We start from the raw sequence: 16,312 nt of genomic DNA, 5'->3' as shown, positions 1-16,312 counted from the left end.
TACACACCCACCTGTGCAGTCTTTCGTTTTCATTTTCTTGCATAAATTTAGCGAGAGCGCCGTAGAGTCTACGTTTTATCTTTTAAGAGGTAGAGTATAGAGAGTATGCCCACGTAGGCCGTAGCCCCCCAAGCCCGTACATGCCGTAAATCGATGTAGGTGCGTAGACCCTACTATTCCGGTGCGTACGTCCTCTAGCTTCTCACGGAGGGCCACGCATGACCACATGAGCGTTCGTGTGAAGCTCAAAGATGCTTGGAGACGCTCACCGCCCCGTGTCCACCCCCCGCGAGGCGCGAGGTGCGGCTATCACCAAGACAGGATGCCGATCGGCGGGCCCGGAGCCACCCAGCAGCGTCAGAGCGCCCCCCCGCTCCCTCGCCTCGTCGGCGATCTCTCGCCGGCAGCGGCGCATCAGCTGTGCGTACCACATCGCCTCGCTCCACGCCCGAAAGGTGCGACGCACCAAGTGCGTGTCGCGCCCTCCCGCAAATTGGGCCAGCAGCGGCCGCAGACGCCTCCGCCTCACAACCTCGTGCCGCCACCCGCGAAACGCGGACCCTGCGAGCAAGCGCGTCCACTGCGCAATGGTCCGAAGCGCGACGGCGCACAGCGCGGGCCGCGCAGCCAAGCTACTCCGCGCGCGCTGCAAAGCCGCCTGCTCTGAGCGCCGCGCCGCGCGAGCCAAGGCGGCGTGCGAGCGGAGGGCCCGCACGCAAGAGAGGGCCACGCTCTCGAGCCAAGCGACGCGCAGCTGCGACACTGCGGACCGCACAGCCGTTCCTCGGAGCCAGATGCGCAAGTGACGGCGCTCCGATTCGAGGCGCGCCTTGCTGGCGACGCTCTCGCTCGCTAGCCGCATGCGCCGCCGCAAGCTCACGAACAAACGGAGCAGCGGCCACGAGTGCCGCAAGCGCCGCCGGTCGGTCGCTGCAGCCACGGAAGCGGTTGCGAGCACGACTCTCCGCTTCGCCGCCGCCTGGCGGGTCAGGCGGCGCAAGCCTTGCCGCAGCCGCACCCGCCCCACCCGGCTGCGCGCCATCGCCACCGCGGCGGCCTCGCCTCTCCGCCGCGCCGCCGCGTCGGCCCACGCCACGAACGTGCGCGTCGCGACCGAGTGGCGGCGGCGGGCCTCAACCTCGCTGGCCGCCTCGCGCCGGGCCGAGAGAACCGCGGCGGCGCACGCCCACCGAAGGAGCGAGCCTCGCCGCGCCGCAGAGTCGGCTCGCTCGCGGGCGGACTCGGACGCGGCCAGCCGGCGGGCGGCGCGCCCCAACGTGCAGAGTGCCCGTCGCTGCGCCCGCCAGAGGCGGTCCACGCGCCACCGCCTGCGCGCGAGCGGGTGCGCGAGCGCCCTCGCCCCCCACCTCCGCATTAGCCGCCGCAACGCCGCCTGCTCGAGCCGGCCGGCGAGCGCGGCCAGACGCGGGTGAGACTCGACGCGGCGGCGCCGCCTCCTCGCCTCGGCCAGCGACACCCAGCACGCCCACCCGCGCCGCGCCGCAAAGAGCGCGGCGGCGGCCCGCCGCCTGGCGGACGCGGCGGCGTCGGCGGCGAGGGCGACAGCGCGCCGCCTCGCGGCCTCCTCCCACGCGGCGACTGCTGCGCGGAGCAGCCTCCTCGCCCAGAGGCGGCCGGGGCCCGCCTCCAGGGCTGCACACTGCGCCGCGTGCCGGGCGGCGCCTTCTCGACGGCGGGCAACGCCTCGGGCCAGCCTCGGCCACGCCCGCCGCAGCGCGAGGCAGGACACCGCAGCGGCGGACCGGAGCGCCAGCCTCGCGGCGGCGGACCGGGCGGCAGCTGCAGCGCCGGCGGCGGACCTCAGCCGGCGGAGGCTGGCGCCCTTTGCGAAGAGGTGGGCAGCGGCAAGCCGGCGGCGGGCGGCGCCAAGCGAGGCTGCCGCGGCGCACAGCGCCCACAAGTCGTGCCGGCGGCGGAAGGCGAGGGCCAGGCGCTGCCGCTCGTGCCGCTCGGCGGCCGCGCGCGCCGCCGCGAGCAAGGCGCGCAAGCTGCGCCGGGCGAGCAGCACTGCGCACCGGACCGCAGCCTCCCTCGAGGCGGCGGCGCGGGAGGCCCACCTCGAGACAGCCGCCTTGAGTCGATGCCCGTCGGCGCGGCGGGCCAGCGCCCTGCAGGAGGCGAGCTCGGCGAGAGCGGCCGCCCCCTGCGGCCGAGCCAGCAGCGAGGCGCGGTGCCGCTCGCGCGCGGCTGCCGAGCTGCAGCCGTGGCCGTAGCCTCTCCCGATGCCCTGCACTCGGTGTCTCGCCACCCTCCCGCGCCGCCCGACGCTGCTGCCGCCGCCGCCGCCTCCGCCGCTGCCGCCCCCGAGGCCCTCGCGCTCGAGGTGTCGGACGAGCGAGCGGCACGCGTGTCGGCTGAGCAGCTCAAGCGCGCGGCGAGAACGGAGCTCGCGGATGGCAAGGGCAGCGGCCCACACGTGGCGCGGCGACGGCGAGTGCAGCGCCGCCCAGCGCCAGCGCGACCACAGCGCGTAGAAGCGCTCGAACTCGCACCATCGCAGCAGCGCCGCGGCAGCCTCAGGCGGGCGGCTGGCGGCGTGCCACGCGCGGAGTGCGTGGCGCAGTCTCCTCCGCTGCCCACGCACAGCCAAGCGAAGCACGCCCGCCATAGCCTCGAACCCCATGGCCTCCGACCCGACAGCCGCTTCCGCTGGCCCGCGGCGCGCAGCGACGTGGCGCGCAGCAACGTGGCGTGCAGCCTCGTGGCGCGCGACCCCGTCGAGCGGCCTCCTCGGCCTGGGAGTGACGGCTGCGCTCTCGCGACCAGGCGTCAGAGCGTGGCAGCTGGCCGTCGCATGATTGGCCACCTCGCCTTTTGACAACGTTGTCCTGTACCCTCGGGTGGAGCTTGCAGGCTTTGGTGTCGGCGGCGCTGTGGTCATTGCGCTGCGGCTTCCAGAGGTGCACTGCCTGGGCGTGCTGTGGCACGAGCCATTGCGCGTGGCAGAGCCGTGTGGCAGGCGGCAGGCGGGTGAGCGATCAAACAGCGCAGCGTTGTGTGCCGCGTAAGAGGCGGCTGCCGCGAGCGTGTCGCTCACACGCCTGCGGTTGTCTGCAGTCATTCAGCGGTCGCGTCGTGCTGACCACGACGGTGTGCTCCGCCTCGCACGCAGCTGCACCACGACGGTGTGCTCCGCCTCGCAGCGCTTGTGGTTTGAGCACTCCACACACAACAACAACAACAACGACTACAGTGGGTTGCGGGCATTAAGATTATTGCGGCACGCCGCCGTCTAAGCCTTTCCACAGCCCTCATCCACCCCACGCCGTGGTTTCTTAGCTCCGGCCGGCACTCAGGCCAGAGCCGGCCCCCTAAGGATTTTAGGTAAGAGGTAAGCTGCGGTTTGGCCTGTACGAGGGTTTCCGGCAACCCAGAGGGAAACCAGAGGGTCCCCAGCACTTTGCGTTTCCGGAAGTTTCCAGGGAAACCAGAGGGTGTTTGGTGCTCCATTCTGTTTCTCTCGAGTTTCCCTCGGGAAACTCGCGAGTTTCCCTGAGTCTGAGAGCTGGTCTGGGGCAAAATCTGGGGCAAAATTGAGGAAATCGGCACGATACCCAGGTATTTTCCAGGTATACCGGGGTTTTCCAGGTATACCCGCAAAATACCCGGTATTTTGCCGATTTTGGCCCCAAAACAGCCTCAGGCACGGCTCAGAGCCCCCCCAAAATGACGAATTCCACGGAGTTTCCCCGGGGTTTCCCGAGGAAACTAGAGGGTGTTGTAGGGAAACGAGCAGGAAACACGGAAAGGAAACCAGGTAGGGTGCGAGAGGAAACCCTCGTACAGGCCAAGCTGCGGTCCGCGAGGGCGATGCCAGAGTCTGCCGCCGAGTCGGCTCTCTGGATGACGGGAAGACGCACACACGCCTCCATCTCCACTCCACTCAGAACACCGTAGACTTGGAAAGTGACAAGTGCGCGCGCCGCAGGCGAAGAGAAATTTTGAGCTGGGGCTCCCGTTCACACTCGAGACTCGTGTCTGGCCTTTTCTCGGGGCCGCGCCTGCGGCGCGCCGTGGTTTCTTAGATTTTTGCGGAAATCTCTTGGTAGGGTTTCTTAATGCGACGTTTTCTTAATGCCCGCAACCCACTGTACATGACAACATGACAACAACAACAACAACAACAACAACAACAACAACAACATGTACATGTACATGTCCATGTGCGCTCAAGGGCGAAGGGGGGGACCCCTCGACCGGGGGAGCGTGTGTGTGTGTGTGTGTGTGTGTGTGTGTGTGTGTGTGTGTGTGTGCGTGCGTGTGTGTGTGTGTGTGTGTGTGTGTGTGTGTGTGTGTGTGTGTGTGTGTGTGTGTGTGTGTGTGTGACTCACTCACCAGCCAACAAGCGGAGTTGCGTGGCGACTGAGGTTTTCTTTTTATGCCCTCCGGTCGCGGTTCACCCCTCGGCCACCCTCGGCCACCCCTCGTCCACCCCTCGACAGGGACAGACGGCCATACTCGCATAATGTGGGTAAACGAAAAAAGTAGCGCCCAATTCGTCTACGTACGGCTTAGTGTGTGGTTGGGGTGGCCTCAGGCATCCCCAAGGGAGCCTCTGCGGTGCCACATAAGCAGCTGAGTGATTGTCGAGACTTTAAAGGATTCGTTTGAAGAAACGCAAACAAGACAAACGGTACTATGGTCACCAGTAAACGAAAATTCGACTTTGAGGGATCATATCTCAAAAGGCTGGGTGAGAGCATAGCATTATTGTTGCATATTATACCACATAAGGTCAAACTTGACCCCAGAAGCATCAAGAACCCGATGCTCCGGCTCGACTGTGCCGGCACACTGCCTCCTCACGCCTGCTGCCAGCAGCCGTCGCGGCCCGTGGTGCACCAGAGAGAGAGGTCGACGCGTTGCCCCCGCCGGCGACCCCGCGCGGCTCAGGCCAGCCAGAAGGTGTGTGGTGACGGCACCGTGGCAGGAGTGCGGAGAAGAGCTCGCCGAACGCGAGCAGCAGATGGCCAAAGTGTGCCAGCGCGAGAGCCTCGCGAGCGGGCGCAGAAGGAGCTCGCCGTGACACGATGCCGGGCGGTGGTGGTGCTCTGGCGACTGTGCACAGTGGGCAAAGTCAGGCTGCAACAGGGCAGCACGTTGGTAGTGCCCTGCTGCAGCCTGGCCTGACATGCACAGGGCGAACAGAGGCGGTACTATCGTCCGGCGCTCGTCACCGAATCTGGGCGAACTTCGACCGCCGCCACAGCTCACCACGAGCACGCAGCGACAAAATGTTGACTGTATGGAAGTCGAGGCTGGTCCATAGGAAGAGGCTGCCGTGCGAGCCGGCAGCAGGCTGGCTCGTCGTGGACTGCCGCGGCGACTTTTTTCGGTGTCTTTCTTGATAGTACCGAATACGGTACTTTCGTTTACCCACACTCTGCGAGTAGTCTGCCGAGTCGCTGACGAGCGCGGTGCTCGTGCCGGAGGGGTCGAGATCCATCCTGGCGACCACCGGGGCCCAGCTACGCGGCGCGCTGGCCGCGCGGGGTCTGCCCCAAAAGCTCCATGCACATGTCGAGGTTTAGGTTAGTAGTGTATTAAAATACTGTGAGGCATATCGGTTCCCTGGGAGCCGCTGAGCGCGGTGCAGGGGGCGAGCCCCCGCTGCGCAGCCTCACCGCAGTGCACTGCGCTCTCCGCGCCCCTGACGATTAGTGAGGAGGTGGTGTTGCACAGCATGGAGCTCGGCGAGCGTTTAGCGAGCTTCTCAGAAGGAAAAAATAAAAAAACGACCCTTGATGTTCGCGGCAAATCTGCCCCCATCGGCTTGTGCGTGATATATATGGCTCCTCGTGCCGGGCTCGCGCTGCCCGGGGGCGGCATCTTCTTCTGGTGGCAGGCCGGCGCTCTGCACGAGCTCTCCTCGCGCTACCGGCTGAGCGAGGTGCCGGTGGTCGGCGCGTCGGCGGGCGCCCTCGCCGCAACGATCGGCGCCACCGGCGTGGACGTCCCAACCGCCTTTGAGCTCGCCGCGTCGCTCGCCGAGCGGAGCGGCGCGTGGGAGCGCGGCGCGTGGGGCCTGGTGGGCGTCTGGGGGCCGATGATCCGCGAGTGGCTGGACGAGCTGCTGCCCGCCGACGCTGACGAGCAGTGCCGCGGCCGGGTGCACATCCTTGTGAAGCGGGCGCCGCGGCTCCGCGCGCCCCGCTTCGAGCCGCTGCTTCTCTCCGACTACCGCGACCGAGACGACCTGATCGACGTCAACATGGCGTCGGCACACCTCCCGCTATTCATCGATGGGCACTGGACCGCGCGAGTGAGAGGCATGCGCTGCGTCGACGGCACCCTCTCGCTGCGCAAGACCTCGGCGGAGAGGCGCGTCGTGCTCCCGGGCGGCGCGGCGGCCGTCCGCCTCGACTCGGCGGCCGACGCGCGGATGCGCGCGCGGTACTCGAGGCGGGAGGACTTTGTGCGACTGGCGAGCCGCGACGGTGTGGCGGAGATGATGGAGTGGGGGATGGCGCACGCGCGAGAGATGGAGCGGAGGGGCGAGTTGGAGGCCCTCGAGCCTTTCAGGCTGCCGTGACGCAGAGCGACTCGTACCTGTGCACCTGGGGTGGAGGTCACATTGATTTTTTTCTCACACCATGTGACGCAACCCTCACAGGCTGTGGCCGCTTTCTGCTGTAAGCCGAAAACCAAAATTCTAAAAAGAAAAGAAACACACAAAACTTCGCTGTACATGTGGTTATGACCGCGCAAGATATAAAGGGTGGCTAAGGGCTCTGCCCGCAAGGCGCCCCGGCCCGCGTCGCAGACGCGGTACCATATTGACAAATCTGCAATATAACCCCACACGAACAAATAGCAAAATCCGAATACCGTGCAGAAACCATGTGATCTCTCAGCCGAGGACGGGGGCAAGTCTTCAGCTGGTGCTAAGACATTCGTAAAATTGAAGCCAAGAACGTCCGCCAAATCCGTGCTAGGGAAACTAGCTGATCGAGCCCAGCGTGAGTAATGGAGAAGTCTGTCCGCGCCTAAGGATTCTGCCTTTCCTATATTCTGCTCTACCTCTCACCAGATTCCCCTTCCCAGGTTCCTCTTCTGCTCAGATATTCTGATTCTCTTCCCAGACTCTCCCATCTTGGCCCCGCTTTCAGCTTCCTGATTCTCCATTCTCGTTTCCTCCTCTTCCTTTCCGATTCTTCTGGGGCAGCCAGAGCCAATTCCTGATTCTGCTCCCCCCTCCCGATTCTCCTCTCCCTCTTCCTATTCAATACGGTATTTGGCTATTCTTGATGCTCCATTTGATGATAGAAAAAATTCTTTTTCTGGGCCGCGCGCAATGACCGCGCCCGCTGCCGCTGCGCCCGCCGTCGCCCCGCCGCCGCCCCGGCCCTCCGCAGGACAGGGGCAGGGCGGCCCGCCGCCGCCAAGGGCCGCCTCCAACCAGGCGTGCAGCACCGAACGCCCACCTGGCCCCGAGAGTGCGCGCCGCGCAGACCTACCGCAGACCAGACCGACACATCCCCAGATCTACACACTCCAACCACACAGAACTTCTCGATACAAACCTCCACGAGACCGCTCCCCCCGCCACAGAGAGGGCACAGAGAGCCACCACGCCCCGACGCCTGCCCACCCAGCCACCCACCTTCCCACAGCAACCCCGCATTGCCTCCACCTCTCAATTCAGCATCTCAGGCTCCTGTCAGCGCGACCGCTCCCCGGCCCCAGAACACCCGCCCACTCCCGCGCCACTCGCACCTCGACGCACGCCGCCCCAGCGCACGCGCCCCCGCCTCCCTCCGAAGCGACAGCGCAGCACAGCACACCAATCCTACATCAAACCAGACAGCCCTGCCAGCTCAGCCACTCCCCGCCAGCACCGACTATTTCACCACACGAACCGGCGCTCGACCACCCCCAGGCCCCCCTCCCGAGCCCCAGCGCCCCTCACGACCGCCTCCCCCCACCCACACACACGACCACGCCCCGAGAGAGCCCTCTCTCTCTCACACACACGCACACATACACGAAAAGAAATCCACTCCCCCACACCCACAACCCATTTCCGGCCCGCGTACTGGACGCGGCCGAGAGGACCAACAGTCAAAATCCGACCTCGAGCTGGACCTACAAGAAACTACAAGTCTCGGCAAGGCCCAATCCAACGGCAACCAATCCGCAACAAACCAAGACAAAACCAGGACCGCAAGCCAGATACACCAGCACGCCCAGCGAACACAAAACTCCGAAAAAAGAGCCCAACCCGCCCCCCCGACTCGATCAGGTGACCATTGACTCCGCCAAGCTCGAGGACGACCACTACGCCCAGTTCAAAGGCAGCGTCATCAAGTTCCAGTACAGCAGCGGACAGGCCTTCACCTCGACCAAGCTCGGCTTCTTCGACGACTCGCTCCACGTCGCGATCAAGGACATCGTCATTCAGAACGGGGGGCCGAACATCAAGGACGACGCCATCAAGGGCAAGCACATCGTCGCCGCCTACAACACGAGGCACCAGTACTTCTCCGTCGACATCAAGGCCTCCCTCGTCCCCTTCCTCGACCAGAAGATCATGGAGAACCCCATCATCAACATCGGCGCTCGGCCGCCCTCCGAACCGGACAAGCTCGTCATGCTCCGCCTTTCGCTCTCGGCCTCCACCGAGATGCACAAGATCGCCCAGTCCAACGTCGGCAAGCAGAAGAGCCACGCGTGGTACTACCTTATGATCCCCGACGGCATGCCTCTGGAGCCCAACTACTATATCAAGTACATCACCGACCACTACCGCAACTTCGGGCTCGACCTCAACGGCCCCCCCACGATCTCGGTCTCCGAAGCCAACGCTGGCAAGCGGGTGCGACGCCCCACCGAACCCGACCGCCCCCCTAGCGAAACAGAGATAAATATCCGCCCTCGACCCTGCAAAACAGGAGCTCTCCGGCGGGCTCCTCAAGAACAAGAACTTCATGGCCGACAGGCTGGGCGGCACCGGCCTGCAGACCCTCCACCTCGGCGGCAGCCAGTTTTTCATCAAGATGTGCAACCAGTTCCTCAAGATGTCCAGCTGGACGTAAGATCAGACGCCGCCTCGCCATACGACAACAGAGGGGCAAACGAGCTTGCCGATGTGATGACGCACTTCGGACTAGTCGACGTCGCGAGAGAATGGCTCGGACCCGCCCCCTTCTACACCTCGCATCATAACATCTCCCTCCGAGATGGAACCAAAAGCACAACATCGACCCGCATCGACCAGATATACCTCCCGACACTCGACGGCCTCTCAGCTGTTCACGAACCGGGAGTCCACGACTTCTTCGCCCGAAGGAGAGACGCGAAAATCCTAGACCACGAGCCGGCGTCAATAGTCACCACCGAGTCGAAGGGAGAAAGAGGACACGACCTGGCAAGAATAGTTATTTCTTTTTCCATAGCCGTCTTGGCCCTGCGAGCGAGTTCTTTACCAGGTTGCAACCCTTGTTCCGTACTGTGCTGTGAACAGAGCACCAACCAACAGCTCTCAGGACCCCCCGGTGCTGGGGTGCTGCCAGCAACCAACCAAGTCGAGCGGAGCAGCGTCGTTCCGATGTTTCGGCGGGCACTTCTCACCTAAGTCCTTGTGGCGGGCCGCCAGGCCCGGAAGCAGATGCCGACGAGGATCAGACACGGCGCGCTATCTGGGCTCGGAGGTCGGCAAAAAGGTTGCGCAACCGACACCAGCGACCAACCAGGATCGTCGATCGAGTAGGTGCACGCTGCTGAAGCAGTGCACCTACATAGTGCGGGACCTGGGGCAGCAACCACCAACCTGGATGGGGACGGGGTGCTGCTCAACCGGCGGCAAACAGCAGCGTTCACAGCCGAGTGCGGAACAAGGGTTGCAACTTGGTAAAGAATTCAACAAAACAGAACTCTCTCTCACCCTGTCTGGTATAGCCCCAGCCACTCCGCTGTGAACACCGAGGGCCTCGGTCTTGCGGAGCGGTGTACGAACTCTGTTCACACCGAGCAGCTGGGAGTGGCTGCGGCTATAGCAGACAGTCTCTCACCGACACCGGCGTGGGTTCGACACATCCTCGCGCGCTGTCAGACTGTCTGAGGACTCGCCGCCCTCGACACCGGCGTGGAGTGCTGAAATTGGTGGTACGCTCGGACCCCACGCTACTGCGCCGTGCGACCTGCAACTGCCGCCCCTCACAGGCCTCCACTCGGCCCATGGCCGTCGGACGGCTCCGCAGGGCCTGCCTGCTGCTCACGGGCGCGGCAGTCGAGTTTGGATGGGCGGCTGGAGAGACGGTCATGATTCCGCACCTCGTCGGAGGCCTGAACCTGTCGGCGACGATTGCGGGGCTGGTCTATGTTCTCAACCCGTGCATCGGCCTCGTGGCGCAGCCAGCGGTCGGCCACGCCAGCGACCGCTGCACCTCTCGCTTCGGCCGGAGGCGGCCCTTCCTCCTCTTCCTCGGCCTGCTGGCCGTGGTCGGGCTGCAGGTGGTGGCGTGGTCGCATGAGCTGGCTGGCCGCCTCGGCTGGGGCCGCCAGTCAGAGGTGGTGACGGTCTTCGCCGCCTTCACCGCCATGGACTGTGCGCATGACCTTCTCCTCGTTCCAGGCCGCGCCCTCGCCCACGACCTCCTCGGCGGCGGCGGCAGGACTGCGGAGAGCGTCGACGCAGACTTCACCGCCTTCCAGATGGCGGGCCGCCTCTTGGCGCTGCTCGCCGGGAGTGCGCCGCTCGAGGCCCTCCTCTCGCCCCGCGGCGCCACTGCTCCCGCGGGGGCGAGCGCCGAGCCCGACGGCTCCTACCGCCACTTTGTCGCGCTGCTCAACCTGAGCACGCTCTTCCTCGCCAGCGCCGTCACCGCCGCCCTCGTCGCGGGCGCCGCCGACTCGCACGCGCCGACGGGAGAGCGCCACGCAGCGCCGCTGCTGCCCGCAGCCGCCTCCGAGGCCGCCTCCGCCCTCCCTCCCTCCGCCGTGGCGCCGGCGGCAGGCACGGAGGAGGAGGAGGCTGCCGGGACTGCAGTGTGCGAGGAGGCTGCGACGCTCTTGTCTGTGGCGCGCGGCTCACCGGCGGCACTCCTCCCCCCTCCCGCCCCCTCGCCCAGCCCCCTGGCTCCTCTCCGCCCAGGCTCGCCGCCTCCCTCGGCACAGCCGCGCGCAGCTCGCCCTCCTGCTGGCGTGCCAGTTCCTCGGCTGGACTCTCATCCAGTGCCAGGCCTTCTGGTGGACCGAGTGGGTGGGCGGCCGAGCCGGGGCAGAGGCGAGAGGAGGGAGGGAGAAGGCCAACGCTCTCCGGTCCGCTGTCCGCAGGTCGGCGTGTCGACCCCGCTGCACGTGCCGCTGCTTCTGCCGGCCGGCGGGCTGCGACTCGCCTTCTGCAGCCTCGCTCTCCAGGCCCTCGTCGCGATCTGCACCTCGCTCGCCCTCCCGCTGCTCGGCCGCCGCTTCGGCACCGCGACGGCGTGCAGGGGTGCGGGCAGCTGCGCGTGGCGAGCTGTGGGCCTCTCCACGGCTCCAGCTGCGAGCAGGTGTGGGCTGCGGGCGAGCTCCTCCTCGTCGCGAGCTGCGTCGGCACGAGGGGCGCCCCCTCCCCCGGAGCGAGGCCTGGGCTCGTCTTCGTGCTGGCGGCGCTGTCGGGCCTCAGCCTCGCGCCGCACAGCGCCTCCATCTTCTCGCTCTGTGAGGCGGTGATCGGAAGCGCGATCGCGTCGCACAAGGTCAAGCCGGCCACTAGCCCTGACTCCCACCCCTGACCCTAGCCTCGCACAGGGCCATCCCTCGGGCACTGCAGCTGGCCGGCAGGCGGCAGCTCTCCTCGGCAGCATGCCCCACCCCCCCGCGCACACTGTCCGCCGCCCCGTCCCCCCACAGGCCTCTGTCATCGCCCTCGCCAACAACACGCTCCCCCTCGCCCAGCTGCTCACCGGCCTCTTCGCCGGCGCCTTTGTGCAGCGCTTCCTCCCGCACCGCCCCGGCGGGTCGAGCAGCAGAGGCGGAGGGGAAGAAGCTGTCGGCTCCCTCTTCCTCTACGGCGGCGCAGCGATCGGGGGCAGCGAGGCCCTCCTCCTCCTCCTCCTCCGGCTGTACGGCGGCGGCTTTTGGCGCGGCGAGCAGCCTTCAGAGGTGGCCGGGCGCGAGCGAGGCGGCGGGGCCGGAAGCACGGCCAGAACGACAGAGAGTCCGGATGCGCAACTTGAGTGATTTTGGAGGTTGTGAGAGAGGCGCAGAGAGCGAAAGTGTTGGTGCAGCCGCGCAGAGAGCCGACGAACATATAGTGTACACACACGCGTCTAGGTAGGTGGGGTAATTATAAAAGCATGACGCCCGTGCACTGGGGGGTTTGTGCCCTATGTCGTACGTGTGTGTAAAAACGTGCTCTTGTGACTTGACACGCTCGCCGCACGTCGTGCGTGGTGTCGAGACGATTCACAGCCTTTTGATTCAGTTATGCTATCTCTCCACTGTGTGTGTGTGTGTGTGTGTGTGTGTGTGTGTGTGTGTGTGTGTACGTTGACATAATTGTCGGCCCACATCGTACTGGCTACTACTGCGGCCCCCGGCCCTCCTCTCTCCGTCTCTGATTGCTGACCCGTCACCGTGTCGGCGGCACGCCGGCCTGCAGCCCCGCCCCTCCTCCTTGCCGGCTGCCCACGCCGCCCGCCGCGCCCGGGTCGGGGCCCGGCTCGTCTCCCCGGAAGGTGAGCCACGCCTCGAAGGCGAGGATGATGAGCGAGCCTGCGGGGCGTGTCGGGGGCGTGTCGGGGGCGTGTCGCGGCTTCGAGGGCGGAGGGAGGAGGAGGGGGCCGATGGTGTAAAAGACGGAGCCGGCGACGAAGAGCGCGGCGCCGACTCTCGTCAGCGTCTCGGTCCCCTCGGGGCACGCGCTCATCCCCATCGGCCCGGCGGGGTAGAAGCAGGGCGTGCCTAGGCGCACGGCACTCCCTAGCCGTGAAGCAGCGCTCCTCCCCCCCGACTGGGCGGCGGCGGGTCGTGCCGATGATGAAGGCGACGCCGCCGAGCTCGAAGAGCGAGGCGACGGCGACGGAGGTGCGTCGCTGCAGCACCGAGACCTCGTCGCCGGTGCTCTCTCCCGAGACGTCGATCGCCGAGATGAATGCGGCGACCGAGAAGAGGAAGGAGCCGAGGATGAAGAGCTCGTCCTGGCCAGACGGGGTCCCCGGAGGGGCGGGGGGTGTGAGCAGTGTGCGAGACAGGGGGTGTGAGCAGGAGGTGTGAGCAGGGGGGGGGGGTGAGCAGGGTGTGTGTGAAACAGGGGGTGTGAGCAGGGGGTGTGTGAGCAGGGGGTGTGAGCAGGGGGGTGTGTGAGCAGGGGGGTGTGAGCAGGGGCGCGGCTCGCGGGGAGAGGAGGCGAGGCGGGGGAGGCTCGCTCCCCCATGGCGAGCGTGTCCTCGGGGATGGAGGCCGCCGAGCCTGCGGGACGTGTCCAGGACGTGTCGTGGACGTGTCTGCGCCCTCTCTCAGGTGCAGCTCTTGCCGCGCCGAGGAAGAAGGTGCGGCCGAGCACGCTCACGCTCACGGCCGCATCCTCGGCCGACGACTCGGCGGGCGGCGTGAACTCTGCGGTGCCCAAGAGGAAGAAGACCGAGCCGAGCAGGTAGAGCGCCTGCTCCACGAGCTTGGCGGGCGGCGCCTCGCGGCCAGACAGCTTTGCGTCCTCGACGATCTCGTACGCCGCAAACACTGCGAGGACGGTGTAGACGGCGGAGCCGGCGAAGAAGAGGTTGATGCCCTCGATGTACGACTGCAGCGGCACGCCGGGGAAGAAGTCGAGCGAGCCTTTGATGAAGGCGGCCGACGCGACGACAAAGAGGACCTCGTCGACCAGCGTCACCCACCGCGGGACGCCGCCGTCGATCCACGCGGCCGCCATCGACCGAGGCTTCTGCGCCTCGAGGAACTGCGAGGTGGTCGTCGACGTCGACGTCTGGCGAGTGGAGCGAGACCAGCCGCTGAAGGGCTGCTGCCGGTTTCTCACCGAATGCACCATCATCGCCGGCGTGCCGGCCCGGATTCTTCCCGCGAAGACGCCGCTGTGCGCAGTGGGGAGGAGCGGCCGCGGCGGAGCAGCAGCGAGGGCAGTCGCGAGGAGGTACATGCCGCCCAGCAGCAGCAGGGCAGGGCGCAGCGACGCAGCGCCGTTCGGTTCGCTCGGCGGCAATGATGCGATTTCTTCCGTTCACGTGAACGCAAAACCCCGGGCCCGAAATCGCACAGAGTCACGCAACACGGGGTCCCAGGGAAGGCGAGCAAAAACCTTATCGCGCGCGCTAGACGCCGACTCGGTGAGGCCGCACCGGTCAGGCGCGCAGCCGGAGAGAGAGGAGGCGCTCAATCGCCGCACGCCGGCACGCGGCGAGCGCCTCCATCATCTCCGCCTCATACGCACCCTCCACCCCCGCGCCCGCGCCTGTAGCGTCCGTGCGCGAGGATGGCCTTCCGTTCACGGTTTAGGTATTCCGTTCACAAAAACACAACCACGGACCCAAGACGCACAAGCCCTCAGACACATAATACGTAGTCCATTAGCCCTCCCACGTGCAGGCTCGGCTGAGTGATGCATAATACGGATACGTAATGCGTAGCTCATAGCGCCAATGCGACATCGGCAGCGCTGCACTGTTTGCTGAGACATATAAAGGCGAAAACATCGTACGTATTGCATAAGAACACGCTATGGACTATGCATTCGCGCGACGTCTAACCCTGCCAATGCATAGGCAGGACACACGGGTGCATATAGGGCCGGTACATATACATAACAGCACGGATCACGTCTCGACTCTGCTCAGGAGGAGCCACTCCTCTCGTGGACGCTTCGGCTGGTACACTGTGCAACAGCGGCTGCTGCAGTGTCCGTCCCGGGGGGGGCCGTTGCAGCGGCGGGTCGCAGCCAAAAGTCAACTTTTAATTATTTGTTTCCGGACTCTAGGACGACGCCACGGGACTCTAGGAGAGAGAGAGTGTGAAGGGAGTCTGGGCGGGGCTTCGGCCCGACGAGAGGTGCCCCACGGCACATTCATGCATCATGCGCAAGGCGTCCACACGATACTATCCGACGATTCGATACCGCTTCCGCGACCTCTCAATCCCGCGACCACACCTCGATCTTCTTGGGCAGCAGCTGATTCGACACGTCCCCTCCGTGGCCTAGGCAGCCGTGGCGGCCCTCGCCCCAGCTCCAGACAGCTCCGTCGGCGGTGATGGCGAGGCTATGCATGGCTGCAGCCAACACAGCGACGACGCGCCGACTCGCCAACGCCTCGACCTTCTTGGGCAGCAGCTGGCGCTGCTGGTCGCCGTGGCCGAGCTTGCCAAAGCCTCCATAGCCCCAGCTCCAGGCGGCGTCGTCGGCGGTGATGGCGAGGCTGTGAGACATTCCAGCCGCCAAAGCGACGACGCGCTGGCCAGCAAAGGCCTCGATCTTCTTCGGCAGCGGCTGGTTACGCACGTCGCCGTGGCCCAACCGGCCGCTCCTCCCACCGCCCCAGCTCCAGACAGCGCCGTCGGCGGTGAGGGCGAGGCTGTGCGCGGCCACAGCGCGCTTGTCCGCCAAGGCCTCGACCTTTTTGGGCAGATGCTGGTGCTGCTCGTCGCCGTGGCCCAGCTGGCCATCTTCGCTAAAGCCCCAGCTCCAGACGGCGCCGTCGGCGGTGAGGGCGAGGTTGTGGCCTTCTCCAGCCGACACAGCGACGACGCGCTGGCCAGCCAAGGCCTCGATCTTCGTCGGCAGCAGCTGGTTATGCTCGTCGCCGTGACGGCGCGAGAAAAGAATTTTAAACAGACCTGCGGCGGTACCCGCGTCTGTTGTTCGGGCAGTGAGAGACGCAGGATCTGCACGCCAAAGTGTGCCACTCCGCATTTGCATTTTGGTTTTGGGTGTCGGAGATCATCCATCGCAAGCATTGCTAAAAATCCTCTCTCTCGCAAGCACAAGACACAAAACAAAGCTCTCTCTCAGCACAAGAAAGTCACTCAGCATACCTAATCGACTGCAGACAGTCGAGAAAGGGAATAGGGATAGACCGCAACGACAGTCAGAAGTCACACAAACACAACCCCGGCCCCAAGACGCACAAGCTCAGACAGTCGCAAGGGGGCGTCTTTCGAGATCTTCCCAGAGCCTCGCACCTGGAGTAGAGACCCTATCTCCGTCCCGCATCCTATCCAAGATGGTCAGGCTTCCACTTCCCCTTTTGCCACTCGCTATCCCCCTCCCTTTATTCGTCGACTGACTTTCTGCCCCCGGTCGTCCGAACCGGACCACCATATATGCCTTATCGGTCTGCCTGCACCCTCCCCTTCTCGA

General features: G+C 65.6%; 2 protein-coding genes across 2 annotated transcripts; both read right to left on the bottom strand.

Annotated features, from left to right (window-relative positions):
* Positions 1-265: 265 nt before the first annotated feature.
* EMIHUDRAFT_249849 (hypothetical protein) lies at positions 266-862 on the bottom strand (the record flags this gene model as incomplete). Its single annotated transcript, XM_005758864.1, has 1 exon — positions 266-862. One exon carries the CDS (start codon positions 860-862, stop codon positions 266-268), a length of 597 nt encoding a protein of 198 aa, XP_005758921.1.
* Positions 863-12,276: 11,414 nt separating this feature from the next.
* On the bottom strand, positions 12,277-14,063 carry EMIHUDRAFT_446502 (hypothetical protein). Its single transcript, XM_005758863.1, is given in 7 exon segments — positions 12,277-12,454; positions 12,582-12,720; positions 12,806-12,958; positions 12,996-13,145; positions 13,376-13,416; positions 13,486-14,016; positions 14,029-14,063. 6 exon segments carry the CDS (start codon positions 13,994-13,996, stop codon positions 12,333-12,335), a joined length of 1,116 nt encoding a protein of 371 aa, XP_005758920.1. The 5' UTR covers positions 13,997-14,016; positions 14,029-14,063; the 3' UTR covers positions 12,277-12,332.
* Positions 14,064-16,312: the final 2,249 nt, after the last annotated feature.

Source organism: Emiliania huxleyi (genome assembly GCF_000372725.1).
Source record: "Emiliania huxleyi CCMP1516 unplaced genomic scaffold EMIHUscaffold_832, whole genome shotgun sequence".
Taxonomy (NCBI): Eukaryota; Haptophyta; order Isochrysidales; family Noelaerhabdaceae; genus Emiliania; species Emiliania huxleyi.
Note: the sequence above shows the minus strand (reverse complement) of the source record. Positions and strands in the feature narration are given on the sequence as shown.

Bases quoted from the DNA above. Each gene is read 5' to 3' on its own strand.
- EMIHUDRAFT_446502 (XM_005758863.1), bottom strand. From the start codon at position 13,996: ATGATGGTGCATTCGGTGAGAAACCGGCAGCAGCCCTTCAGCGGCTGG. The intron at 13,417-13,485 runs GCGCGGCAAGAG...CACGTCCCGCAG, and splicing joins CGGCCGCACCTTCTTCCTCG to GCTCGGCGGCCTCCATCCCC. The intron at 12,455-12,581 runs GTGACGGGTCAG...ACACACACACAC, and splicing joins GCCGGCGTGCCGCCGACACG to ACACACAGTGGAGAGATAGC.